Below are 27,904 nucleotides of genomic sequence, written 5' to 3'. Positions count from 1 at the left end.
TTAACTTCATGGTCGATGTAAGTCATCTTAGGAAACTGGTGACAAAAAACAGAGCATTGCACACTGGTTTGGGTCTGCTGCAATCATCCAGGAGATTAGTTTCAGTTCCCGTCAATCTGTTGCACCACAACAAGTCCTTTTCAACATGCCTACAGAAGAATTTCTTCTCAACAAGCAGGACTGGGAAGGCATAAGAGATGTGTGTCATTGTTTACATTTCACCGATGTGACGAGCACTTTCGAGTAAAAGTAATAATGGACGTTATTCTCGTGACATATACATTGCAAGAGTAGTGATGAAAATGCTAAGAAAAAATTGTAACCCCCGTTCTAGAGTTTTTCTATAGTAAATACATGGCGGGTCCGCCATGTTTGTTCGTCTAGTGGAGGCGGTCATTGTGCAGTCATTGCCTTGGTCAGTGTAGCGCCAGCGCGGGATACCCAGGGAACCAGGCTGTGTAAAAGTATACAATACCTGAAGTTTCAATCCATCACCTCCAGAAGGCCTGCCAGAATGTCGCTGGCATTACGTAGGAATGTGAGCAGCACAGACTTAGTGCCAGTCCTGCCATGGCGGTGAAAGTTATTACGCAGATATGCCGCCACATCCTTCGATCCGAGGTCTTCAATCTGATTAATTTCAGCTGTGATCATGTCAAACAGTTCGGCATTTGTCCTCTTGGTGACATCTTGAGACTTCTCACGGTCCCCTGCCAAAATGAACACCCGCGGAAGCTTCACCAGTTAAAAGCCTGACAAAACTGCATCAACATACAAAGATTTATTGTTAGTACACCTTCCTGAGAACATACATAGTTCCGAGTCCAGGGGCTGTCCAGAGAGGGACGTGTGCGGAACTGCACTTGCAGGCTTGGCCAGATAACCAGACTGTCACAGACGATGTCGCCAGTGACGGATCTCGTTGTCAAGATTCGGGTGATAGAGATCATCGCTCCAGACATCCTAGACAGATGTGGATCGGATATGAAAGTAAGTGTATCATTTATCAGTACAAATTCAAATGTTTTAGGTGGCCGGACACATTCGGAGGCTTATCTTTACATTGTCACGCCATCAAAACCAAACTGGTCGTATGGATCACAGGAACTGAAATCTAAGTACGACAAATTGCTTGTAAGTAAAGCATATCCATCAATAATCAACAGAACATATGTAAACATTTCCGTCTACGTAAATAAACAGTCGTTGTTACATATTACGTATGATGTGCATATTATTATTATTTTCATGGCCAATTGGAAACCTAAGGGATGATGGAAACAGCACAAACAACAGGTGATGGTGTCGTTACCGTCCCCTTCCCCCCACCCACTAACGGGAAAAGAACGACATCTGTATACGTACAAAGCCAAGTATCAATGTTTCGACGATCTAGTTCTAATAAATGTGCAATTTGCCATTTTGAAAGAGATGGTGAAGGCGACACAGAAAAAAGAGACCTTTGGGAGGATGTGATGCCCCAAATTGTGATTATTAGGTGCATTTACTTTGTTAAGGTGACAGAGTTTCCAAAAAACACCTGAGCATAATGAGAAAAAATACTTTCTACTGGGATAAGCACAGACATACAACAATGTAATAAAATTCCTATCAGACTGTTCTTATTGTCAACATTATTGTAATGCATTTGCATAGCAGTATGGTTTACACAAGAAGGGCCATTATTCAGACGTGAATACAACTCTTGAAAATCCATTACAATGTGGTCACAAACTGAAAACCTAGTGTCGGGAAATACGGAGTTCATTATTCATTCAATGCCAATAAAACATCAGTAAGCTCCCCTTACATGGGGAACGGTGAACCTCACCATTGCAAAACCACGCAGCTGTATAAGTATTGATCCTTCAACACCAGTTATTCCCCCTTACGTTAAAGATGCAAACTAAATACATGAACACAAAGGTGTGAAAGGTGTGCATAGTTTGGCATGATTCATTACAAACGTTTCAATTAATTAATTTTACCGTCAGTTTTAATGCTGGCAAATATTTCATATTTTGAAACTTTTAGGGTGTTTCCACTCCCTTGGTTTGTGCGTTTTACTGGTTTTTTTCAGTATGAATATAGGTTTTTCAAGAGTTGCATATTCTCAATTGAGTGTTACAAAAGGGTTATTACCTGGTCTAAGGTGTCTATGTTGCGACTTATTCTCTGCCAGTGCTGTTCCGTAGGAAGTCCTGGAGGCATCCACATCTGTATCCGTCTGTGTTTTGCCTCTTAAAACAAAATCTCCCCCTTCACCCCTGAAATCCTTCCCTGAAGCGGACAAAGAAATATGAGATTCTATGAAGTCCTTCACCTCTGGTGGACTAGAGTTCCTCATATGATGCTCCCGAACAGTGATTTCTTGGTACTGTGTCATGTGTAGGCCATAGAATAGATCTGAGAAACGTGCCTAAGATTCCATGATTAATTTCTCGTTTCCTCTTCTCATGCCACAGCCGAATAGAAACAGTGCCATGATATAGGTGAAGGTAACATCGACCATGAAAAGGTAGTTTCTGTTCTTTGCACATGATAACCATGAATGTAAAACAGCCACATTTGCCTGCCTGCCATGTTGCTCACAGTCTCTGATGAAAAGGACAAGAAGTTCAGCTCCGTCCCCCACAGAAATATCTCCAGCATCTGCCAAGCCTTATGATGGTCCGTGGCATGTCGGCACGAGTCTTGGGCTTGAAATGTCCTGAAACTCAGCATGACGGCAAGATCTTTAAGGATTACATCCCACAATAATATTAAACTTGCCTTTGTCATGTTGATTTCCATGTGTCCGGGCCCTGGGAGCAATAAGATGTTTCCGAACGTCCGGTGTTCCTGTGGATTGTGACATGGTAGGTTATGGTCATCATCCAGATGCTTCTGTAATTCAGGCACGCCATGAATATCGGTGGCATTGCAGATGGAACATGTGTAACGATTGTCTATCACAGGCAAAGCATGGTCATAAGGTAGGCCATCACATCCAATCACACACCATGATCTAAATAATCCCACACCAACATCTTCCAAAATCCTGCGTAGCACAACCTCTACTGACATATATGAACATGGATTGATAATAACGGGTTCACCTACAACAAGATCTGGATGGAAAAGTTCACCAGCCTCAACAATGTCATACTTGTTTGGTGTCCTATGTGATCTCAAGATTCTGATCTTTGATGTATCGTCGTCCCGACTCACCGTGTAATGGGTCTCATCCATAGCTGTGGGTGGATCAGGCAGCACGGCACAATCAAAAGTATCACTCACGCCATCTGTACCTTGTTCTGCAAGGACTTTGTCCAACATTACAGTTAGTACTTTTGTACGATAATGACGAAAGACATCCATAGAAGAAGATATAAAAGAGGGTAGTGTATTCTGCAGAGATCTGACTTCATACGTCAACCAGCTGCATGGATTGAGATGGGGTGTTGTCTGCAACGTAGTGTCAGGTGGGAGAAGGTGGAGCAATTTCGTTACAACACTCACCATGGCTTTAGCGACGTATCTCGCTCGCCAGTTCCTCGTCAGCACCTGATTGTTGTCAAAAAATGTAATATAATATCTCCTGCAGTTGGACACTTTACAGGCATGGCAGCTTGTTCATTGATCCACTTGAGTATGCTTTGGTAAGAGCCAGCTGGACTTGTCTTGGACGACAGATTGCAAGCCACTTTACTGCCTGTCACATAATACAGTAACAGGTCCATGGCAAACGATAACGGGCAAATGACATTACTATTCCTTGCACCATATAAGTGTTCATAGGCACGTGCCAAATATGCATATTTTGTTGCAGAACTATCATCACTTACATTAACAGGGCGACAACAACAGGGTTCTGATGTGACAACCATTCCTTGGAATCATACTTGCTGACGTTATCTGGTTCCCTGTACTGGGATGACACAATATGGTTGTCATGGTACAATTGTTACTGTTGAGTGTTACCAAGTGCGACAGCAATTATTCGCAAATCGTCACTGGTGCAGACACCGGATTCAATGTAACGTGCAACATGGACAGCTGTGGGAAAAGTGTCATAGGATGGATTTGCCAGATGGTTAACTTCAACATAGTGTGCACATTCAGTGCACAAATGATAGTTTGTGGTTGACAACCACCCATTTTTCTCAAGAAAGTTATCACAGGTTGCCTGATTTTGCGTCATTTCAGTTTGAAAACTTTAAAGATTTTTTCTCCGACGAAATTGTCATGTTGTGTACGCCCCCATTCCATTCTACATTCAATATGGCGTAATATACATCTCTACTGGAGATCACAAATTGTCTATCACAATGTATATGAGAAATATCACAGTCAGCGTTTCGCAGAATCTCTATCACAGATGTGGAGTTGATCACAGTTTGATGGTGGTTTCTATCACAGATAATATGAAGAGTTCAGGTTATCACAGTTCCAAATACAATATATCACAATGAGCAATTACTATCATGACATAGCTTTAAATACACCTCTACGAACGATTATTAACAACTCAGATGGTTCGTTCTATTTATGTACCAATGGTAGACAACATGTGTTATTCGTGTACACTGTTACCATGCCAATTTTCCCTCAATTTTTATTTGTTTTACGGTTTGATTTTCCATTTCATTTTGTAATTCGGATTTCTTCAATTATGACTAGCCATAGAAATTGTTTGTTTGGACTTGTGCATTCATTTACCAGTCAACGTCTCGTTTTATCGTTTAGTACTGTTTCCGGTGCAGAGTAACATGGCGTTGCAGATGTACGACTGAGCATTAAACTGAGCAAACAGAAGTATAACATTGTCGTTGAGCCTGATATGTGTGCAAGTAAGTTGACGGCGATTGTATTTGTGTGCCATGTGTGGTAAAATTCTAGTTTTATAGACTAAATTGATATTTCTGTCGCATGTGTGGATTTGGCCACTTTCAATTGGCGCTCTAGCGCACAATGTCTTGACATACGTCGATCGGCGTATGTTATATTCGCCAACTGACGTATAATACGTCGATTGGCTTATTATACGCCGATAGGTGGTTATCCCCGACCTCATCACATCGTGGCCACAGATAAAATTACACTCAAAATTAGAGTGACCACCCTTGGTTGTTTTCAGTCCAAGCTCCGCCCAGTGCCTCAACCCCATTAACTTTTATAGTTCATGATACCCTAATTTCTTTTTGAAAAGTATATGATAGTTTAAAGTCTATCTGAATAGCCTTAAACACCATGTAGGTATTTGAAGATAAAGCAAGACTATGCTTGTCGTAAGAGGCGACTAATGGGATCGGGTGGTCGGGCTCGCTGACTTGGTTGAAACACTTGGTCATCGATCCCAGTGGCGTGATATCAATCAGTGAGTGAGTTGGGTTTAGCGCTGCTTTTAACAGTATTCCAGTTATATCACGGCGTGTCAGCTTAATGAGGAAAGCCCGAAGTGATGCAGGTCTTAGAAGTTTACCACTTCAGTGAAACCCACGAGCACAGGTATGTTGCTGACAAACCTAGAAACATAATCGGGGCGAACCGGGACTCGAAACCACAATCATAGGTTTCTGGCGTACCCAAGGGACGCAACTCTGCACAGCTAATCGCGGTCAATCAGTGGATTGTCTGGTCCAGACTCGATTATTTACAGACCGCCGTCATATAGCTTGAATATTGCTGAGTGCGGCGTTAAAAACATCGATCCCAATGGCGTGGATCGATGCTCATGATATAAATCAGTGGATTGTCTGGTCTAGACTCGATTACTTACAGACCGCCGTCATACAGCTTGAGTGCGGCGTGAAACATCAAACAAACAAACCAACCAATACAAGTATGTTTAGTTCGATTTTACGTTCTCATCGATATCTTGCCTACATGACGGCGAAGAAATGCTTTTTACATAAACGTTACAACAAAGTTGATGACGTACGTAGTCCGTTAAAGTGACGTCAGCTTTGACACAACACTAACACTTTCAGTTCTTTAACTTACATTACAGAATAAGTATAGTAATATTAAAGAATATGGTGCTCTTTAACTTTTTTTACGTAGTATATGCTAATTTCTCGTAAGGATCCTGACGTCAGGGGTTGTCATCAAGAAATATATCAGGCGTTTTTCAAAAATTATTACAAATTAATTTTCATTATCAATATGCCTAATAAAATGGAAATAGTAACAATATTAACATGAATCTGTAGAATCATAATTTTAATCAGTGATATCCTCCATAGAATGTCTTCTGGTCGGAAGGGACAAACTTGGATTGGGAGGTCAGATTCGGTGAACTGGTTGCTTGGTGTCATCCTACCTCGAATGTGTGGACCGCTATTCATAATATCAACTACAACTCTTGAAAATCCATTACAATGTCGTCACAAAATGAAAACCGAGGGTCGGGAAATACGGAGTTCATTATTCAATGCCAATAAAACATCAGTAAGCTTCCCTTACATGGGGAACGGTGAACATCACCATTGCAAAACCACGCAGCTGTATAAGTATTGATCCTTCAACACCAGTTATTCCCCCTTACGTTAAAGATGCAAACTAAATACATGAACACAAAGGTGTGAAAGGTGTGCATAGTTTGGCATGATTCATTACAAACGTTTCAATTAATTAATTTTACCGTCAGTTTTAATGCTGGCAAATATTTCATATTTTGAAACTTTTAGGGTGTTTCCACTCCCTTGGTTTGTGCGTTTTACTGGTTTTTTTCAGTATGAATATAGGTTTTTCAAGAGTTGCATATTCTCAATTGAGTGTTACAAAAGGGTTATTACCTGGTCTAAGGTGTCTATGTTGCGACTTATTCTCTGCCAGTGCTGTTCCGTAGGAAGTCCTGGAGGCATCCACATCTGTATCCGTCTGTGTTTTGCCTCTTAAAACAAAATCTCCCCCTTCACCCCTGAAATCCTTCCCTGAAGCGGACAAAGAAATATGAGATTCTATGAAGTCCTTCACCTCTGGTGGACTAGAGTTCCTCATATGATGCTCCCGAACAGTGATTTCTTGGTACTGTGTCATGTGTAGGCCATAGAATAGATCTGAGAAACGTGCCTAAGATTCCATGATTAATTTCTCGTTTCCTCTTCTCATGCCACAGCCGAATAGAAACAGTGCCATGATATAGGTGAAGGTAACATCGACCATGAAAAGGTAGTTTCTGTTCTTTGCACATGATAACCATGAATGTAAAACAGCCACATTTGCCTGCCTGCCATGTTGCTCACAGTCTCTGATGAAAAGGACAAGAAGTTCAGCTCCGTCCCCCACAGAAATATCTCCAGCATCTGCCAAGCCTTATGATGGTCCGTGGCATGTCGGCACGAGTCTTGGGCTTGAAATGTCCTGAAACTCAGCATGACGGCAAGATCTTTAAGGATTACATCCCACAATAATATTAAACTTGCCTTTGTCATGTTGATTTCCATGTGTCCGGGCCCTGGGAGCAATAAGATGTTTCCGAACGTCCGGTGTTCCTGTGGATTGTGACATGGTAGGTTATGGTCATCATCCAGATGCTTCTGTAATTCAGGCACGCCATGAATATCGGTGGCATTGCAGATGGAACATGTGTAACGATTGTCTATCACAGGCAAAGCATGGTCATAAGGTAGGCCATCACATCCAATCACACACCATGATCTAAATAATCCCACACCAACATCTTCCAAAATCCTGCGTAGCACAACCTCTACTGACATATATGAACATGGATTGATAATAACGGGTTCACCTACAACAAGATCTGGATGGAAAAGTTCACCAGCCTCAACAATGTCATACTTGTTTGGTGTCCTATGTGATCTCAAGATTCTGATCTTTGATGTATCGTCGTCCCGACTCACCGTGTAATGGGTGTCATCCATAGCTGTGGGTGGATCAGGCAGCACGGCACAATCAAAAGTATCACTCACGCCATCTGTACCTTGTTCTGCAAGGACTTTGTCCAACATTACAGTTAGTACTTTTGTACGATAATGACGAAAGACATCCATAGAAGAAGATATAAAAGAGGGTAGTGTATTCTGCAGAGATCTGACTTCATACGTCAACCAGCTGCATGGATTGAGATGGGGTGTTGTCTGCAACGTAGTGTCAGGTGGGAGAAGGTGGAGCAATTTCGTTACAACACTCACCATGGCTTTAGCGACGTATCTCGCTCGCCAGTTCCTCGTCAGCACCTGATTGTTGTCAAAAAATGTAATATAATATCTCCTGCAGTTGGACACTTTACAGGCATGGCAGCTTGTTCATTGATCCACTTGAGTATGCTTTGGTAAGAGCCAGCTGGACTTGTCTTGGACGACAGATTGCAAGCCACTTTACTGCCTGTCACATAATACAGTAACAGGTCCATGGCAAACGATAACGGGCAAATGACATTACTATTCCTTGCACCATATAAGTGTTCATAGGCACGTGCCAAATATGCATATTTTGTTGCAGAACTATCATCACTTACATTAACAGGGCGACAACAACAGGGTTCTGATGTGACAACCATTCCTTGGAATCATACTTGCTGACGTTATCTGGTTCCCTGTACTGGGATGACACAATATGGTTGTCATGGTACAATTGTTACTGTTGAGTGTTACCAAGTGCGACAGCAATTATTCGCAAATCGTCACTGGTGCAGACACCGGATTCAATGTAACGTGCAACATGGACAGCTGTGGGAAAAGTGTCATAGGATGGATTTGCCAGATGGTTAACTTCAACATAGTGTGCACATTCAGTGCACAAATGATAGTTTGTGGTTGACAACCACCCATTTTTCTCAAGAAAGTTATCACAGGTTGCCTGATTTTGCGTCATTTCAGTTTGAAAACTTTAAAGATTTTTTCTCCGACGAAATTGTCATGTTGTGTACGCCCCCATTCCATTCTACATTCAATATGGCGTAATATACATCTCTACTGGAGATCACAAATTGTCTATCACAATGTATATGAGAAATATCACAGTCAGCGTTTCGCAGAATCTCTATCACAGATGTGGAGTTGATCACAGTTTGATGGTGGTTTCTATCACAGATAATATGAAGAGTTCAGGTTATCACAGTTCCAAATACAATATATCACAATGAGCAATATCAATAATTACCATGATAATGTTCATCCATACCCTTTCCTCTGCAGGAATTTAATGTCAGACACAATTACTATCATGACATAGCTTTAAATACACCTCTACGAACGATTATTAACAACTCAGATGGTTCGTTCTATTTATGTACCAATGGTAGACAACATGTGTTATTCGTGTACACTGTTACCATGCCAATTTTCCCTCAATTTTTATTTGTTTTACGGTTTGATTTTCCATTTCATTTTGTAATTCGGATTTCTTCAATTATGACTAGCCATAGAAATTGTTTGTTTGGACTTGTGCATTCATTTACCAGTCAACGTCTCGTTTTATCGTTTAGTACTGTTTCCGGTGCAGAGTAACATGGCGTTGCAGATGTACGACTGAGCATTAAACTGAGCAAACAGAAGTATAACATTGTCGTTGAGCCTGATATGTGTGCAAGTAAGTTGACGGCGATTGTATTTGTGTGCCATGTGTGGTAAAATTCTAGTTTTATAGACTAAATTGATATTTCTGTCGCATGTGTGGATTTGGCCACTTTCAATTGGCGCTCTAGCGCACAATGTCTTGACATACGTCGATCGGCGTATGTTATATTCGCCAACTGACGTATAATACGTCGATTGGCTTATTATACGCCGATAGGTGGTTATCCCCGACCTCATCACATCGTGGCCACAGATAAAATTACACTCAAAATTAGAGTGACCACCCTTGGTTGTTTTCAGTCCAAGCTCCGCCCAGTGCCTCAACCCCATTAACTTTTATAGTTCATGATCCCCTAATTTCTTTTTGAAAAGTATATGATAGTATAAAGTCTATCTGAATAGCCTTAAACACCATGTAGGTATTTGAAGATAAAGCAAGACTATGCTTGTCGTAAGAGGCGACTAACGGGATCGGGTGGTCGGGCTCGCTGACTTGGTTGAAACACTTGGTCATCGATCCCAATGGCGTGCTATCAATCAGTGAGTGAGTTGGGTTTAGCGCTGCTTTTAACAGTATTCCAGTTATATCACGGCGTGTCAGCTTAATGAGGAAAGCCCGAAGTGATGCAGGTCTTAGACGTTTACCACTTCGGTGAAACCCACCAGCACGGGTATGTTGCTGACAAACCTAGAAACATAATCGGGGCGAACCGGGATTCGAAACCACAATCATAGGTTTCTGGCGTACCCAAGGGACGCAACTCTGCACAGCGAATCGCGGTCAATCAGTGGATTGTCTGGTCCAGACTCGATTATTTACAGACCGCCGTCATATAGCTTGAATATTTCTGAGTGCGGCGTAATAAACATCGATCCCAATGGCGTGGATCGATGCTCATGATATAAATCAGTGGATTGTCTGGTCTAGACTCGATTACTTACAGACCGCAGTCATACAGCTTGAGTGTGGCGTAAAACATCAAACAAACCAACCAATACAAGTATGTTTAGTTTGATTTTACGTTCTCATCGATATCTTGCTTCCATGACGGCGAAGAAATGCTTTTTACATAAACGTTACAACAAAGTTGATGAAGTACGTAATCCGTTAAAGTGACGTCAGCTTTGACACAACACTAAAACTTTCAGTTCTTTAACTACCATTACAGAATAAGTATAGTAATATTAAAGAATGGGGTGCTCGTAAACTTCTTTTACGTAGTATATGCTTATTTCTCGCTAGGATCCTGACGTCAGGGGTTGTCATCAAGAAATTTGATCAGGCGTTTTTCAAGAATTATTACAAATTAATGTTCATTATCAATATGTTTACTAAAATGGAAATAGTCACAACATTAACATAAATTTGTAGAATCATAATTTTAACCACTGATATCCTCAATAGAATGTCTTCTTGTCGTACGAGGTGACAGACTTGTGTTGGGAGGTCAAGTTCGGTGATCTTGTTGCTTGGTGTCATCCTACCTCGAATGTGTGGACCGCTATTCATAATATCAACCACTGTTTTGTCAGATTATGTACAGGCCGCCGTGATATATTTTAACGACAAAAAAGTGAACTAATTATTTGAATGTAGCTATCGGTGAAATGTTCATTTACAATACCGTGAAGTTGCTTCTGAACGCAGGATCTTTCCACAATGAAATTTCACATCATGAATGAACAGCACGTGTTGCACGTGCCGACAGAAACCAACGTGTGTGCTCCTATAGGGAAACTCACAACCACTAATGCAATTGAGCTAAGCACGGGCTTAAAAATGCCCCCAAAACAGTATCCGAATCAACAGACAAATGGCGAATTGTGGTCACAAGGGAGGGTGGACGTCAATATCCCAAGTTTCACGAATGTTTGCCAAATCAAAAGTGTTATTTCTCGACTGTAGGAAAAATACCGTCAAACTGGTGGGATTTCAATGCGACATGGGCGTAGCAGGCCTAAAAAAACAAGACAAGGTCGTCTCATTATATTAATTACACCACTCAATGGATTCTAATCTGCTGCTGTTATCAATAGAGAATTCAGTACAAGAACAGGAGACGAAATTTCAACATCTAACGTTAAAAACCCGGCTCTATTCAGCCCGGCTGAAAGGAAGGCGTCCTGCGAAAGGTTTGACCCTAACAGCTTACCATAGGGGGCAAAGATTGGGTTGGGCTTTACAACCCCAGGGACGGACTGTCCGTAATGGCGTTACACCGTGTTTACAGACAAATCAAGGTTTTCACAGATGGCAGAAAAACGTTGTTGGCGACGTAGCGGCGAGCGGTATGCCAGGGCAACAATTCTTGATCATGATCTGTATGTTGAATGGCCAGCGTATGTTGACGAAATGTTGCGTCCTGCCGTTGTTTCATAACTAGAAACATGCGCAGTTTCTTTTAACTGAAAGACGACAATGCCAGACCACATCACCACCGCTTAGTCCCCTGATATATCCCAAATTGAGCATCTGGGGAATGTTCTCGAGCGGATAGTGTACGCAAGAGACCCAGCACCCACCAACGTGGCCTAGATTGGGATAGCTCTTCAGGCGGAATTGCGGACTATACCAAGGGCAACCCTGCGCAAGTTAATAAACAGTATGCTTTCAAAGTGTCGTACATGTATTACCCAACATGGTGGACACATCAGATATTTATCTACCCATCCGAAATTAATTTTAGAGACATTTATCGTCATTGCACTTTAACTATTATTTCATCAGTTCCCTTATTTTGTTGTCGGCAGAAAATATAGTTTCATAAGGACACCTTCTAATTGTGTGTATTTGCGGTTACAGGAGTGCTCAAACCTAGTGTCACAATCTTGAAACTGTCAATGTGGTTCTACACGTACCTTACATTTTAGTTACACACATTAGCTAAGTCTACGTGTACTGAATCACGACGCTGTCGATGCTTGAACTGAGTACTCACGCCAATGTGTATATCAAGTTTAATATGAACTGGACTAAACTCCAACGCAATATATATAACAATACTCGGGTCGTGGACACCTTCTAATTGTTAGGTGTTAACTTCCAAGTTGAAACAATAAGTTAACCAAGAAACAAAGCTAAAGTCTTCAGTGAGATACCAACAAAATACAAAGACTGCTATAAAATGAACAATTGTGTTATAAAACTTAACTTGGTATACAAATCAATGCAAACTACTGCATAACGATTACAATGGCATAGCGTGGGAGTACAGAATTCAATCCCAGTACATATACAACGGCTGTATCAAACGTAGTGGTGATAGCAAACATGTCAGTGATAATAGTACTCAGCTAGCACTAACATTGATCAAGCTTCCAAGATAGGCCTAGGCTTGATATCCAGGGCGAAAACAATGATCTTTACACAAAAGCGGGTCTTGATGTAATGTGAGATGAAATGTGAGGTATTATAGGCACGATTGTATTTAGTTTAACCCCCCACACACACACCCGAAGTTTCAGCCGCACTTACATTCCAGAAGCGCATCTAATTATTGTAACTTCCACGCCACTGTTTATGTTGAATAGTACTACGTTCATAACAACTATTTATTCACAACACATAATACTATGAACTTCTACTGAATCTTATATAATATAACATAATGAAAACCCTGAGGCATGCACAACATGTGATTCCGTGCCTAGACTGGCAGTGTGAGATTTGTCAATGGTGTATATTGTTCTCCCTCCATCATCTATTCAACATTCCTATATAATACCCTTTAAATGATCATTCAGCAATTATTGCTGATAGGTCACTGCAACTCGCTCGGTGACAACACTTTAAGAACGCTTCAATTCTGAAGGCCACGTTGACGCCGTGTTAATGCAGTCAATACATGACCACACACTGTAACTTTTAGTGTGAGGTAGTTATAGAAATACTCATATTACGAGTATTCAAACCAATTTGTTGGTACCAAACTACCATATGTACTGTTATTAATTATTATTTACGTGTTGTGTGTTTTAACATACATATGCGCATATTATCTCTCGTTTCAGGAACTACTCGTATTTTCATTACGGGATACAACTCACTTGACAAAAAGTGTATATATTTTGAGGTTGTGACCTGGTGAAGGTTTTAATATGCTTGTGTCCATGTTTATGGTGATTTGGGTATTATTTGCAAGAATGGGCTTATTTTTTTACTAATACTGGTATGAATCACGATTGCCGAGGTCGGAAATAAAAGTGAATCCTTTTTTCTACAAGCACATAATTTTGATAAATTTGTATATAATAAATTCAGTTGACCAAAAAATATTATAAATATACATGCTAAAAGAAACATGTACATATTGGACTATAACAATATTACGCCAACGCTATTGTTTAGGGGTTCCAAAAAGCTACAAATCTATTACAGCAAGCGTATTATCGATATTACCGACCTCGAATACTGTCAGGATGATATTTGCAATGTATGCACAGACAATAGGCTAAAGCGAGATTTTCAGTTAATTTGAACTGAGTTACATGCCTTTTTCCATACTAAGCTTGTCGGGGAACAGCCGGTCTTGTTAGTTGAAAGAAGGTGAGGGGAAATGGTTTTTTCAACGTACGTCAAATATTATTGCACTTATTGTGACATGCGCGCGCACGTGTGTGTGTGTGGCTGTTTGTAATCGACCGAATTCATGCCGATTTTATAGTACTAGTCCACTGATACCATGCCGCAGTTTAAGACGAATATCCCCTCCCAGACACAGTATACTGACTCCAAGCCGACCAGTCCGAGCGCCAGGCAGGGTAACAACAAGTGCCATATTTTAACGTATTGTGGTATGACGCTGCCGGGAAAAGAACCCCGAACCTTTCGCTCTCCGGGCGGACGCTCTACCACAAAGGCGGCCGAGAAAGGAAATAGCCCTGCGTTCTGAACACGTGTAACGAATTACCTGTGTTTAATGGGGTGTTACATAACCTGAAAAAGACGACGGCAATTGATTTCCTGACGTTTTCTGTACTTATGTATATGTAAGTAGCTTTTCTTAAGGCATTTGAAGATGTACTAATAAATAATTATGTATTTAAATTTGAGTACATCACTTTAAGTGAGTGAGTGAGTATGGTTTTACGCCACTTTTAGCAATATTCCAGCAATATCACGGCGGGGGACACAAGAAATGGGCTTCACACATTGTACCCATGTCGGAAATCGAACCCTGGTCTTCGGCGTGACAAGCGAACGCTTTAACCACTAGGCTACCCAACCGCCCACATCTGTTTGAATTATGGTTCCAAGCACAGAGTGTATAGAGATTTCAAACTTTATTAGAGCCTGAAAAGCATCTGTCTGTAATCTCAGACAATAAAACATCGTAATGTGATTATTAGACTAAGACCCGAATTATCAAAACTGAAGGTTTATCGATTAAGGTTAAAAATGAAAGATTATTTTTAGGAATAGAGTTATCACTACTTAAATGTCCTGTGTGTAAACCTGGTACAATAGAACATAGAGTATAGAATATGATTTTGTCTTTATATTTTGTCAACTATTGTGGTGACCTCAGAGAATATTACTTACAGAAAATGTACTGTCAATATCGAACCCTGAATAAGTTGCAAATGCTATTATCTGGAAAGTGTCATACATTGCCAAAACGATTATGTGAAGTCATGCTGCAAAGCTATGATTATTACAGAAAATAATAAATATATCTATTTAATAAATATTTATTTATCAGTTGTGCGTAATACCGCCACGATTTGTCAAACATTCATTCACTTAATGAGGCATAATGCGTATGAGTCTACCAATGGCCATTTGAGGGAGTCTGCCCCACTTCTCTTGCAGCGCCTGAATAAGTTCAGCCAACATGGCGGCGTCCACTAATGTTGACGCACACATCTCCCTATCATGTCCCAGACGTGTTCAAAAGGGGGAAAGGGGACACGGGTGGCCCAGTCGTCTAAGGCGCCGCGATTCGCTGTGCAGAGATGCGTCCCTTAGGCACGCCAGAAACCTATGCTTCTGGGTTCGAATCCCGGTTCGCCCCAATTATGTTTCTAGGTTTGTCAGCACAATACCCGTGCTCGTGGGTTTCACCGAAGTGGTAAACGTCTGAGACCTGCATCACTTCGGGCTTTCCTTCCACATTAAGCTGACACGCCGCAATATAACTGGAATACTGTTAAAATCGGCGTTAAAACCAACTCACTCACTCACTCTCTCAAAGGGGCAAAGGTTGGAGTGTTTTCTGGATATTGTGCTCATACGCTGTTGAAACGTGACAAAGGGTGTCAGTATGTTGTCAAGATAGTACTGTCCAGTGAACCTTACCTGCACAATATGGAGTGGGGTTCAGTCAGTCTCACCCCACACAATAACCGATCCAACGCCAAATCTGTCATGAGGTCTGAGGTTGACATTCATTACGACGTCGCCAGACACGATCACGCCTATCAACAAAAAGCAAAGTGAATCATGACTCATCTGAAAACATGTGACATAACCGATTACGATTATTTCGACGTTGTGCACACCTTTGACTGTTGGCAATATGACGATGTGTATGATGTGGAACAACATGTGGCCATCGAGCATGGAGATAAGATGCTTGTAGACGATTTCTAGTCGTCTGACCCGTAAATCGTATTCTAGTAGAGATAAAAGTTTGTAGCAATTTGATTCTCCATTTGAGCTCGATGTCTCAGAGCCAGGTTTGAGATCAGTCGATCCCGTTCTCTTGTCGTTGACCTGGAACACCCTGAATGGGATCGATCATCAACATTTTTGGTGTGTTGGTACCTGTTCCTTAATCTGCTAATCACAGGATGTAAACGTTGAACGTATTGGCCACTGCACGCAGACTTCTGCCAGTTTTCAGCATGGCAATAGGCGCCCCTCGCGTTGGATACGTCACATCACTAGTTCATAAACAAACAATGAATGAAATCAAGTTATAAATCACAACTGTATGAAAAGCAGAATCAATAACATTAACAGAAATAATGGTCCACAGAGATTAATCGACCATTCTTGAAAGTGTCAAAATCAGGAAAGACACCCCAAGAACGTGTGTGGCGCAACTGCGTGAGGCACGTGCAAACTACAAAACTTGTATTGGTGTTAAACTTTACACCCATAAACGTTCTTGCGTATGATGTTATTCGTCAACACTTATCTTAGCGCTCAAAAATAGTTCCTATGTGGATATTTCGCTAAGGCTATTTTCTGCATTGAAGTCGTTACATGATGGCACTCGATCCTGTGTGTCCGTTAACGAATACTTGACAGAGGATTTCCCTGTTTACAGTGGAGTGAAGCAGGGCTGTGTGTTATCACTGACACTCTTTTCCGTGTTCATTAACGACTTGGCTGAGGAAAGTTATGACCTGCACGATGATTCTATGCTTCGTCTACTTTTATACGCCGATGATATTGCTCTCACAGCCGGCGACGAGCACTCATTACAACGAATGTTAAAGTGTGATGATAATTGGTGCAGACAATAGCGTCTTCAAATTAATACCAAAAAAATAAAATTGTCCATTATAGACAGCAGTCTGTTACGCTTCTAGTGGCAGTGGGGTAGAGAATATTTAAATTTGTAATGCATATAAATATTTGGGACTTTGGCTCCAGGAACACCTAGATTTAAATTTCACAGCTTAACAAATTGCTAAATCGGCTGGAAGAGCCCTCAATGTAATTATAAGTAAATTTAAATCAGTTGAAGGAATGACCTATGATGTTTTCAGTACTTTGTATGACAGTCTTGTACAACCTATCTTAACGTATGGTGCGGCAGTTTGGGGAACCTGAGAATTTAGTTGCATAAATGCCATCCAAAATAGAGCGTGCCGCTTTTTCTTGGGTGTAGGAAAAACTGCTCCTATTTTAGAGGTGAAACAGGTTGGTTATCGATTATTACTAAACACAAAATTGAAGGTGTGCGTTCCTGAAAGAAGTTGAATTCAGCTCCCCCACAGAGAATTATAGCTCGTATCAGAAATTGGTCTCTATCAGTCCGACAGTCCTGGGACAGCAGAGTTGTTAGAATGTTTGGTTCTTTGGATGTACCATTTTTGGATTCGTATAATATTGGTAATATAGATTTCCAAATTTTGAAATCAAAATTGATAGAACTTGATAGAGAAAACTGGTTTCGTGGACTTTGGAATGACACTTGCCATACTGGAGGTAATAAGCTTAGAACGTTTAGATAGTTTAAAAATACACTGAATGTTTCATTTTATGTACGTCATATTCTGGATAGATCACGGCGAAGCTAAACTTCGCTGTGGAACTTTACCCTTAGAATTAGAAAAAGGCCGTTAGTCACGCCCGAAAACCCCTGTTTCTGAACGCGTCTGTTAATTATGTAATGGCCAAAGTTCACTATTTGGTAACGTGTGACCGTTATAGAGATCTAAGACTTAATCTTTGGCAGAAAGTATCCCTTATTAACCCGTCGTTTATTTCCATGTCTCCTGCAGACCAAACCGTATTCTTAATGCAGTGCGACGATCTGGTTCAACCACTTCCTGCATTAATCTTCTCAATGTTTCGGAGATGAAAATATAATATAAAATAATAAATTAGGTAGGTGTATACTTAAACACCATTACGTCATGATGGAGCTATGTTTTATGGTGAAATAAACCACGCTTCGTTCTTCATTGTTCTTTGTGACGTATCGCGTAGCTATCTTATATTATACTCTATAAACGTTTCGGCATAGATCCACATACCGTTGTCGGGCCAGACTGAATAGTGTGACTGACTGACTGATATAGAAGATTTAACGTGCGCTTTCCGACTACAGCGTATTTCGCACACGGGCCTGGCCGGACCATTTAGTGTATTCCGAGAAGGGTGAAAGTGGTGTGTGCAACCCAAGAGGGGGCTTTTAGGGGTTGCTTATATTAATTTTTTGAAATTTTTAAATTTGGAATAAATGCCGAGGTGGGTGGAGGAGGGAACTAAGGGAGCCGGGTGAGGTGGGTGTTTGTATGTTTATTGGATTTTGGATTGGTAGATTAATTAATTGAATAGTGTGAGCAAGGTACAGAATTATATATGTTTGGTGGAGGATCAACAGTAACACTTTACATACATGAAAGAGATTAATATGAGTTGATAAACTATAACAACAGAAGGATACTATTGTAACAACATGATGGACACAGAACACACGACGAGGAAGCAACCATTACATATAGCATCCATTCACCTAATGAAGGAGTAAGCTGTACTCTGAAACGTTGTTGTTTCGACGTAATAAAGAAGTTGACATCCATAAATTCTCTTCCTACCATTACATATACATAGGTGGGATGATGGGATTGGGGAGATAGAGCTATTGTTGAGTTCACAGCAAGCGGATGGGAAGGAATAGCCTTGTTTTCTGTTGATTGATGAATTGAGTTGTGGCCAGTCTGGACTGCTCCTGTTGGTCTTGGAAGTTGTTGGAAAGGATTTGAGTTGTCCCAATTGATGTTGTGATTGGGGTAGTTGCAAATTTGGTTGAAGTTGTGTGCTCTTTGATTTACTTTATGGCCAAAACACATATCAAAAAGGATTTTTTTTCTTTTTTGCAACGGCATTATTTCAACCTTATATATACTGTGGCGATGAATGACTTTGCCTCGCAGTTGATTTTATCATGTTTGACTTTCAATTGAAAACGTCTTAAGTTAGCGATATTATACAAAAAAAATCATGTCCGGGCGTTTAGTCACCGCTCAAAATAATACTTTTACCAGGTTTTATTTTGTAAACTATAATTTGAATTACAACTTTAAAAGTAAGGATAAGAATTTATGGATGAACCACTTCTTTATTACAATTAAGAGCGACGTTTCGGTGTAGGTTCTAACACCGTTATCAAGCAAGTGATTTACAGAGTGCAGTAAGCAAGTATATATACACGTAGGAGGCAATGTTTATACAGTAGGGTAGATATTGTATACTGGAGTAGAGAAGCCTGTTGTGTACACACAAGGGCAGTGATGATGACCATTGGTGAAGTCAGTGCCATGAACAAGGGATGAAGCCAGTAATGTAAACAACGGGATTATGAGTGAGGATAAGAATTTATGGATGAACAACTTCTTTATTACAATTAAGAGCGACGTTTCGATGTAGGAGTGATGTTTAAATAAACATACTCAAATTTAATAACATGTTTTCAATTTTCAAATACATAAAAAAACAAATTCGGTATATATTCTTTTGCCCTTAGTTTATTTAGTTAATTCAACAGAAACACAATATAGGTGGGGTGTATATTACATAATATTTTCACATGTCCACAGTTGATGCGGGTATCCTAGCGAACTGTGTTTTCGAGACCCTAAGACGTATATCTGATTACGTGTCTAATAACAATCGCAATAAAATTAAGCCTTACCTTTGACAACATTTATTTCGGTTTACAATTAGATAGTCAAATGGCCAAATTTGTCAACTGAATCGTGATTATGCCTCCCCAAGTGAGACGAGTCAATCAGGCGCCATCTTGTTACCGTCACCTGATTTCGAGCCCCTCTATGACAGTCAAGTTAAAAATAGACACACAACATAATCAGTCATATGACATTACAGCCAGCAAGTTGACAAACAGCAGCCTATGTATCACCGGTGCATACGATGATTCTGGCGCAAAATTTCAACAGATCATGTTTATACATCAGTGCAAAAGTAAGTTTTGAGGTATGTTTTCATAACTTTTTGAACATCCTACCTCGTCTAGCTTAATTCGTAACATAACTTCAGCGACAGGAGGCGAACATTTTGATGTCTTTTGAACATTAGGCTTTGAAGACTGTACCTTGATTTCCCAATAAAGCGCGTGGTTACGTTTTGAGGGGCTCGGAAAAAGGTGAGGTTCGAAAATATATTTGGGCATTACTCTGAATACATGGATTTTAAGTCAATATTTCTTTTTAATACACGAATCTCAACACATTATCACACTCACGCACCTCATTGACACACTGATTCGGTGGTGATGAAATATTGCCGAATAAATTGATAATCAGTGATGTTCAGCAGTGAGTGATGATTCCAGCTGCTTTAACACCCAAGACTTCAGGATACAAACTGATGGTCTCGTTTCTCAGTCATGGGTGATGTGTGTGCAAGTATCAGCTGCATCAAGCAGAGATTTCTTATCGTGATCCCCTATTTGCAGATCTGTTTCTTTTAGCACATGTGTTGTGAATTTTTGCTCACATGAAACAGGGGAAATTTGGCCAAGAAGTTTAACATAAGCTTCCGGTATATCGATGATTTGCTATGGTTCAATGATGGTCAAATAGCCAATTCCATTCCTTGTATTTTCAGGTGAACAATTGACTTGCCTTTGCATGTGTTTGTGACGGGTGCCACCTGTGGGACAGGATACGCTCACCTTTTCGCGAACATCTGGTATCATTACTAATTGATAGTGATTCATAAACACAAGCTCATGATATATAGTCGGAATTGTACAATCTACTCTGCTTAATCAGAGATTTCTATTGGATATGGAAGGGGTTTTGTCCTTTGTTATTGTCATTGTTGTTGTTGCTGTTGTTGTTGTTGTTGTATCTCAAGTTAAAGAATGAAAAAGAAGAAAATAAAATCATAATTCAAACCTGTCTTCATTTAAGTGTTCTGTTGCTGTTTACACATCCGTATTGTGTTATATGTCAGAGTAATGTATTGTTAAACAATGTTGTAATTGAATTATCACTGCTGTTGTATTTTATACTGCAATTAAATTTTGTACTGCCACTCTACTTGCTTTGCAGTAATTTGTATTGGCTTGTAGACCTGGTTAATTTCTAATACAAGTGTTGATTGTTTAGCATCTCTTTGTTATTTGTTGGTTTTACGTTTTGCTTTCTGGGTTAACTTACTGTTTCAATTTGGAAGTGGACACGTAACAATAGACATACACGTAACGTTCCAACAGGAGTGTTTCAACCTTGTTGTTCATAATTGATACAATGAATTGTATGTGTGTTTTCTAAAGTATCTATCACTTATTCAGAAACACCTCTTTTGTTCATTTTAGCCATCAAGACGTCTTCAAACCTTTCGTTTTGAGCCACTGTGAACCAATGCTTCCAGTCGTTGCTTTGCCCTGTAAAACCGATGAACGTGAATGTATATGATTACATTCTTAATATTAAATATGTATATGCTTTAATAATGAAACTATTAGGAGAAAAGCGAAGAGACATATTTGACGACGTAACTTTGCTACCGAAACTACTTTACTGGACCGTTCTGTTAGAATTTCTAAAAGGTGGAAAATTGAAACAAATTTGAAACAAAGGCCTATGGGGAGGACCCTGATCATATTTAATTACATTTTTTACGCTTTTTCTTCATGCAAGTGATAATATGTGTACCTTGATGTTTACACAAAGTGTATCTAAAATAAACAAAAAATAATTTGAATATGATTTTTACGTATGTAAACGTGATATATGGAGGATTCATATCAACTGAATAATAGAGAAGCACCTACAAAAACCTGTTTTGACATGTTTGTTTCTTGTTTCTCGACGCCTTCTGCAATATTCTATTCACGGTGGCCTGTAAGTGTGTGAGCCTGGACCAGTCAATCCAGTGTATGATACTACGAACAACACGTAAGCAACAAATTCACCAAGTATGACCACCAAGTCATCTGCCTCCTACGTACCAGCATCGTGTATTCTAACCAGGAAGACAACCTCCGTGGTCTAGTGGTAGAGCGTCCGCCCGGAGAGCGGAAGGTCAGGGGTTCGATCCCCGGCCGCGTCATACCAAAACACGTTAAGAGATGGTACTTGTTGTTATACTGTCTGGCGCTCGGCATTAAGGAACTTAACCAAGGACTGGTCGGCTCAGAGTCAGTATACTGTGTCTGAGTGGGGTATTCATGTTAAACTGCGGCATGGTATCTCAGTGAGCTAGCACTATAATCGGCATCAGTCCGGACTAGTACAAGCAGCCACAGCACGTCGCTATATAAGTGCAATACTCTTGGACGCGACCTTAAACCCCATTTCACCTCACCTAACCAGGAATCCCACGTGGGTTTGGACAAGTTCCTTAATGTCACTCGTATTATTAAGAAATGAACTCAGCTCTGGGCCATCTTCAGCACTAGAGTGGAACCATTGATGATTTTCAACAGACAGAAACAAACAAAATATAAAGTAACCATTATATAACATGAGTGCTGAATATTGGAGGCACTGACAGATGTGTCACATCAAGTGATGTGAATATTCACAAACAAACAGCTCCTAATTTGCAGGGGCGGTCGAGTAGTCTAGTGGTTAAAGCGTTCGCTCGTCACGCCGAAGACCCGGGTTCGATTCCCGACATGGGTACAATGTGTGAAGCCCATTTCTGGTGTCCCCCGCCGTGATATTGCTGGAATGTTGCTAAAAGCGGCGTAAAACCAAACTCACTCACTCTAATTTGCAGTACCTTTCCTGGGGATAGTTTAGAGCCCCAGTCGCCCGATGCGCCACAAAACGCTGTTAGGAATTGCGTCCCTGAGGTCGAGCCAAAATCCTGAAGCATGGGTTCGAATCCAACTTTCTCCCTGAATATGAAGCCTTGTTGCTCGATACCATACTCGTTTTCATGGGTTTAAAGACCACTCACTCACCTTTCCTGAACATATTCCCTCCTTCCTTCCAACCAACGCCATCAGCCCTGGTTCCTGTATTGACTTTCTTGATGTTAGAAAAGCTGCAGGCGTCTGCGATCGCCTGGGCCCTCTCAATATTATTGGGTTTCTCTAAAAATGTGCTCAGTTTTTGTATCCACGAAACAGGGTCCTGCATAAATACAGAGAAGAACCTTTTTAGTAGGGATTTGAATACATTTTCTTCTTTGCTGTATATTGATATAAAATATGATTTTGTATATTATCGAGTGTGTTGATGACTACAATGAACCGGAAGTTGTCATCCATAAAGTTTATACGTTTTCTTATTTTATCACAATCTTCTAGAATGCAAATCAAACAGTTTGATGAACGTTGTATAATACCGCAGTTAGCGATATTAAAGTTAAATTACTGCGTAATGTAAATATTCTTCAACAGTAAATGCAGTGACTTATCCAGGATCTATGTCGTTTTAGTAGTCTCTTGCGACAGGCATTCGTATCCTACTCCAACGGGTTTTTTATATATTTGGTATATGTTTTTTTGTTTCCTTATCACGATTCAGGCTTTGATGAACTCACGCTTTTCATGTCTTCATATTTCAACAGAAATACTGGAACATCGGGATTATCTTCCCTTGCTTGTCTCCAACTTAGAGTGTGGTCGAACCAAGATCCATATTCCACTACATCAGAGAAACATTGAGATCAAAACTCTTCAACTCATGGTGTGAGTGAGTTTGGTTAAGCGTCAATACGAAGTGTATTTCAGTTATATCCACTTAATGAGGATAGAAAACCCGAAGTGATGCAGGTCCTAAACTTAACACTTTGAGGACATCCACGAGCATGAGTATGAGGCTGGAAACCCAAGGATCATACTCAGAGCGAATCTGGGATTCAAACCAGCGAATATAGTATCCTGGCACACCTAGGGGGTAGAACTCTGAACAGTGAATTTCCGCGCCTTACGCAACTAGCCTCTACTTGTCCCTTGCATAGTTATGAACGTGATTTGACCATGAAGGGACCATGAAGTGTTACAAGTCTCATCACCTGCAAACTACAATACAACCAAAGCCAACATACTGTCATAGATGAGGTCACCCGACATATTGTTAACCGTCGCGTTCAAGATTGTTGCCCTCAAATAGTTACGGGTGTGTGCCTACGTGCATGTGTGTGTCTGCTTGTACTTGTTGGGACTATTGCCGGTTTCATAGTGTTTGCCCGCTGAGATATATTGCAGCAGGTTAGCATTTATATCGCCACTTCAGGCACAATTCACTGACTCCGAGCCGACTAGTCCTTGTTTTATCACCCTAATGCCGAGCGTCAGTTGGGGTAACAATAAGTACCACCTTTTAACGTCTTTGGTAGGTCACGGCTGTAGATTGACCACCGATTGTCCGTTTTCTGGCAGATATGTTCTATCCACAAGACCACTCAGGCGGGTTTATCATAGATAGTCAATCACCTTCTGTTGGTCTGAAGATTACATTTACCTTCACCACTGATGAACGATTCCAAATAGTCCTCCCACTTCCCATTGTACTCTTTGACAGGAACATGTCCATCATAACTCCTCACTGTTTTCATTCCAAAAGTCATATTGTAGTAGGACACAGCAACGGCTTTGGGATCGCGGACTATATACACAACTTTGGGCTTCTTTGTTAAAACCTCTTTGGGGAGAAAACGGAAGTGGATATGGCTACCAAGCACTCTGGGAGATTTGATGGAGTCCAAAAAACTCATTGGCGAGAAATCCAACATGTCCATTCCCCGCTCTTTCTCTCGGTATTCCAGATCTTCATTGACTATCATGCTGATGACTTCCCACAGCCAATGTGTCCCTAGAACATGTATGAAATAGTTTTAATATTCTGGGGGTAGGGCTGGGAAGTTTGTTTGAGAGAGGATATATATCACTGTAACTCCTTTAAAAAGAGCCTGGGCAGTCGAGTTGCTGAGTGGTTAAAGCGTTCGTTCGACACTCGAAGACCCGGGTTTCATTACCCACATGGTACAGTGTGTGAAGCCCATTTCTGTGTCCCCGGTCGTGATAGTGGTAAAAGCGGCGTAAATCCATACTCGCTCATTCAAAAGGAGAGAAACAATGTGAATGTGAAGATCCTACAAAAACTATATAAACTCAATATTTTTCAAGCATTTTCTGGAACTAATTATTTGAAAAACTCCTTTGTTTGTAAATGTCTCGGCATTCATCCATGTAATTAGATTCTGTTGAGAGTGAGTTTGGTTAAACGCCGCTTTAAATAGTATCAGCTTGATATTTGAATGAAGGTCTGAAAATTACCATTTTTGTGAACTGCACAAGCACAGCTGTGGTGCTGAAAAACCTAGAAATATAATCAAGGCGAACCTAGCATAATTGTCTCTGGCACGCCTAACGGACACAACTCCGCACAGCGAATTGTAGCATCCTCGACCAAGGCGAATGGTAGCTCTCCGTGCGCCCGATTTGGATCTGATACGTTTCTGGACTATTGAGATCTGCCTAGATATGCACATTTCGTTTAATTATTCTGCAATCCATTTTTAGCATTACCCGCTGGCCCGGCCCGGCCCGACTTTTCTTGCCCCGACTTTTAGGCAATCCCATCTGGGACGATGATAACGTTCAATTACCTGATTTAGGATAGCTGCAAAGGAGAACATCATCAGACCGTAGCGCCATGTCCTCCACCCGCTTCATGTGCTCTTCAAACGGAATGGGAAACCCTCCCCGGTAGAAATAACATCCTTTGTAGCAGTTGACAATCATGCTTTCTCCTCCACGATCGGTCAGTTCTTTTGTAGACATTTTCGTTTTCAGGTGCAGAGGACACTGACAGTGAGCGGTGTATTGTGTCACTTAGCCCTTGTTCAACAACTGTCGAGTCACCCCAACCTGGGCACGGGCAGTGCAGCCAGTAGTGTCACGTGTTACTTCTGGACTGTGTTGTGAATTGGGTCAGTGATAATGAATGCTGCTGATAGAACATGACATTTAATACGATCCGCACTGTGATTGCAGTTGTCGCACGAATCACAGCGTTACAGTTCACTGATGTTTTGTTGTGAACGATGTGGCATATTCATTTAAAACTGGCACCTCAACCTGAATACCGAATCCACAAGGAAGACTATGTTTTACGGGTTCCTTTGTTTCCATGGTTTTACAATTCTATTCTAATCAGATTTAATGACACACAGCAGGTCTCCAGCAACCCATACTTCCCGTAAAAGGCGATTATGCATGTCGCAGGAGGCGACTAACGGGATCGGGTGGTCAGGCTCACTGACTTGCTGGATGCATGTCATCGTATCCTAATTGCGTAGTACCCGTGAAGATCCGGGTTAGAATAGGTCTTCAGCAACCCAGGCTTGCCGTAAAGGCGACTATGCTTGTCGTAGGTGGCGACTAACGGGATCGGGTGGTCGGGTTCGTTGACTTGGTTGATGCATTTAATCCTATTCCAATTGCGTGGTACCCGTGAAGATCCGGGTTAGAATAGGTCTTCAGCAACCCAGGCTTGCCGTAAAGGCGACTAGGCTTGTCGTAGGTGGCGACTAACGGGATCGGGTGGTCAGGCTCACTGACTTGCTGGATGCATGTCATCGTATCCTAATTGCGTGGTACCCGTGAAGATCCGGGTTAGAATAGGTCTTCAGCAACCAAGGCTTGCAGTAAAGGCGACTAACGGGATCGGGTGTTCGGGTTCGTTGACTTGGTTGATGCATTTCATCTTATCCCAATTGCGTGGTACCCGTGAAGATCCGGGTTAGATTAAGTCTTCAGCAACCCACGCTTGCCGTAAAAGGCGATTATGCTTGTCGTAGGAGACGACTAACGGGATCGGGTGGTCAGGCTCACTGACTTGGTTGATGCATGTCATCGATCCCAATAGCGTGGATCGATGCTCATGATGTCAATCCCGGGATTGCCTGGTCCAGACTCGAGTATTTACAGACCGCAGTCACATAGTTGGAATATTGCTGAGTGCGGCGTTAAACAACAAATAAACATAACACCATGCTGCAAGCAAGAAGGATATTGTCTCAAATCTTAAATTATTGAAATGAGTTCAATGTTAATGCCGTGCTGAATATTAAACAGAGGATGTATGGATTAAACGCAAAAGGTTTCATAAATGCTTTCGGAAACCTTTGATGAGTATTTCTGACACCCATAATTTTATTATGGCTTCCTTACATTGATGGAGCGATCATCGTGACAGCAAGTGTTAGTTTCTTCTCGAATTGCCGCCATCCTTACAGACGATCGGCGATTCCCCGAATTTCTACTTTCTGAACACCACCGGCGAATGGCTGGAATGTGGCTGCGAATAAAATAGCAAGTAATGGGTACACCTGGTATGGACAGAACAGAACCCTTTGACATGTTAACTGGCACCGTGAAGATCCGGGGCAGAATAGGTCTTCAGCAACCCATGCTTGCCGTAAAAGGCGACCATGCTTGTCGTAAGAGGCGACTAACGGGAACGGGTGGTCAGGCTCGCTATCTTGATTAATGCATGTCATCGTATCCCAGTTGCGTGGATCGATGTTCATGATGTCAGTCACTGGTTTGTCTGGTCCAGACTTGATTATTTACAGACCGCCGTCATATAGCTGGAATATTGCTGAGTGCGGCGTTAAACAACAAACAAACATACAAACCAAACATGTTAACTCCAAATGTGGATCTGGGGGTGTTGGTTGCTAGACCATGTAGAATGAGTTGACAAAATAC

General features: G+C 41.1%; 1 protein-coding gene across 1 annotated transcript; it reads right to left on the bottom strand.

The window, feature by feature from the left end:
* Positions 1–20,921: 20,921 nt before the first annotated feature.
* On the bottom strand, positions 20,922–26,047 carry LOC139472398 (sulfotransferase 1B1-like). Its single transcript, XM_071254875.1, has 5 exons — positions 25,798–26,047; positions 24,651–25,001; positions 23,728–23,831; positions 23,144–23,315; positions 20,922–21,616 (listed from the first exon to the last, which is right to left on the bottom strand). Exons 1-5 carry the CDS (start codon positions 25,970–25,972, stop codon positions 21,516–21,518), a joined length of 903 nt encoding a protein of 300 aa, XP_071110976.1. The 5' UTR covers positions 25,973–26,047; the 3' UTR covers positions 20,922–21,515.
* Positions 26,048–27,904: the final 1,857 nt, after the last annotated feature.

Source organism: Haliotis cracherodii, unplaced genomic scaffold (assembly GCF_022045235.1).
Source record: "Haliotis cracherodii isolate W230 unplaced genomic scaffold, xgHalCrac1.p SCAF_24, whole genome shotgun sequence".
In the NCBI taxonomy this organism is placed as follows: Eukaryota; Metazoa; Mollusca; class Gastropoda; order Lepetellida; family Haliotidae; genus Haliotis; species Haliotis cracherodii.
This window is presented reverse-complemented; position numbering and strand designations above follow the sequence as displayed.

What these genes read in the sequence shown, in the direction of transcription:
- LOC139472398 (XM_071254875.1), bottom strand. Translation starts at nt 25,972, where the DNA reads ATGTCTACAAAAGAACTGACCGATCGTGGAGGAGAAAGCATGATTGTC. An exon ending in TTGCAGCTATCCTAAATCAG is followed by an intron (nt 25,002 to 25,797) that starts GTAATTGAACGT and finishes TACATGTTCTAG; the next exon opens with GGACACATTGGCTGTGGGAA. An exon ending in ATCGTTCATCAGTGGTGAAG is followed by an intron (nt 23,832 to 24,650) that starts GTAAATGTAATC and finishes TCTCTGATGTAG; the next exon opens with TGGAATATGGATCTTGGTTC.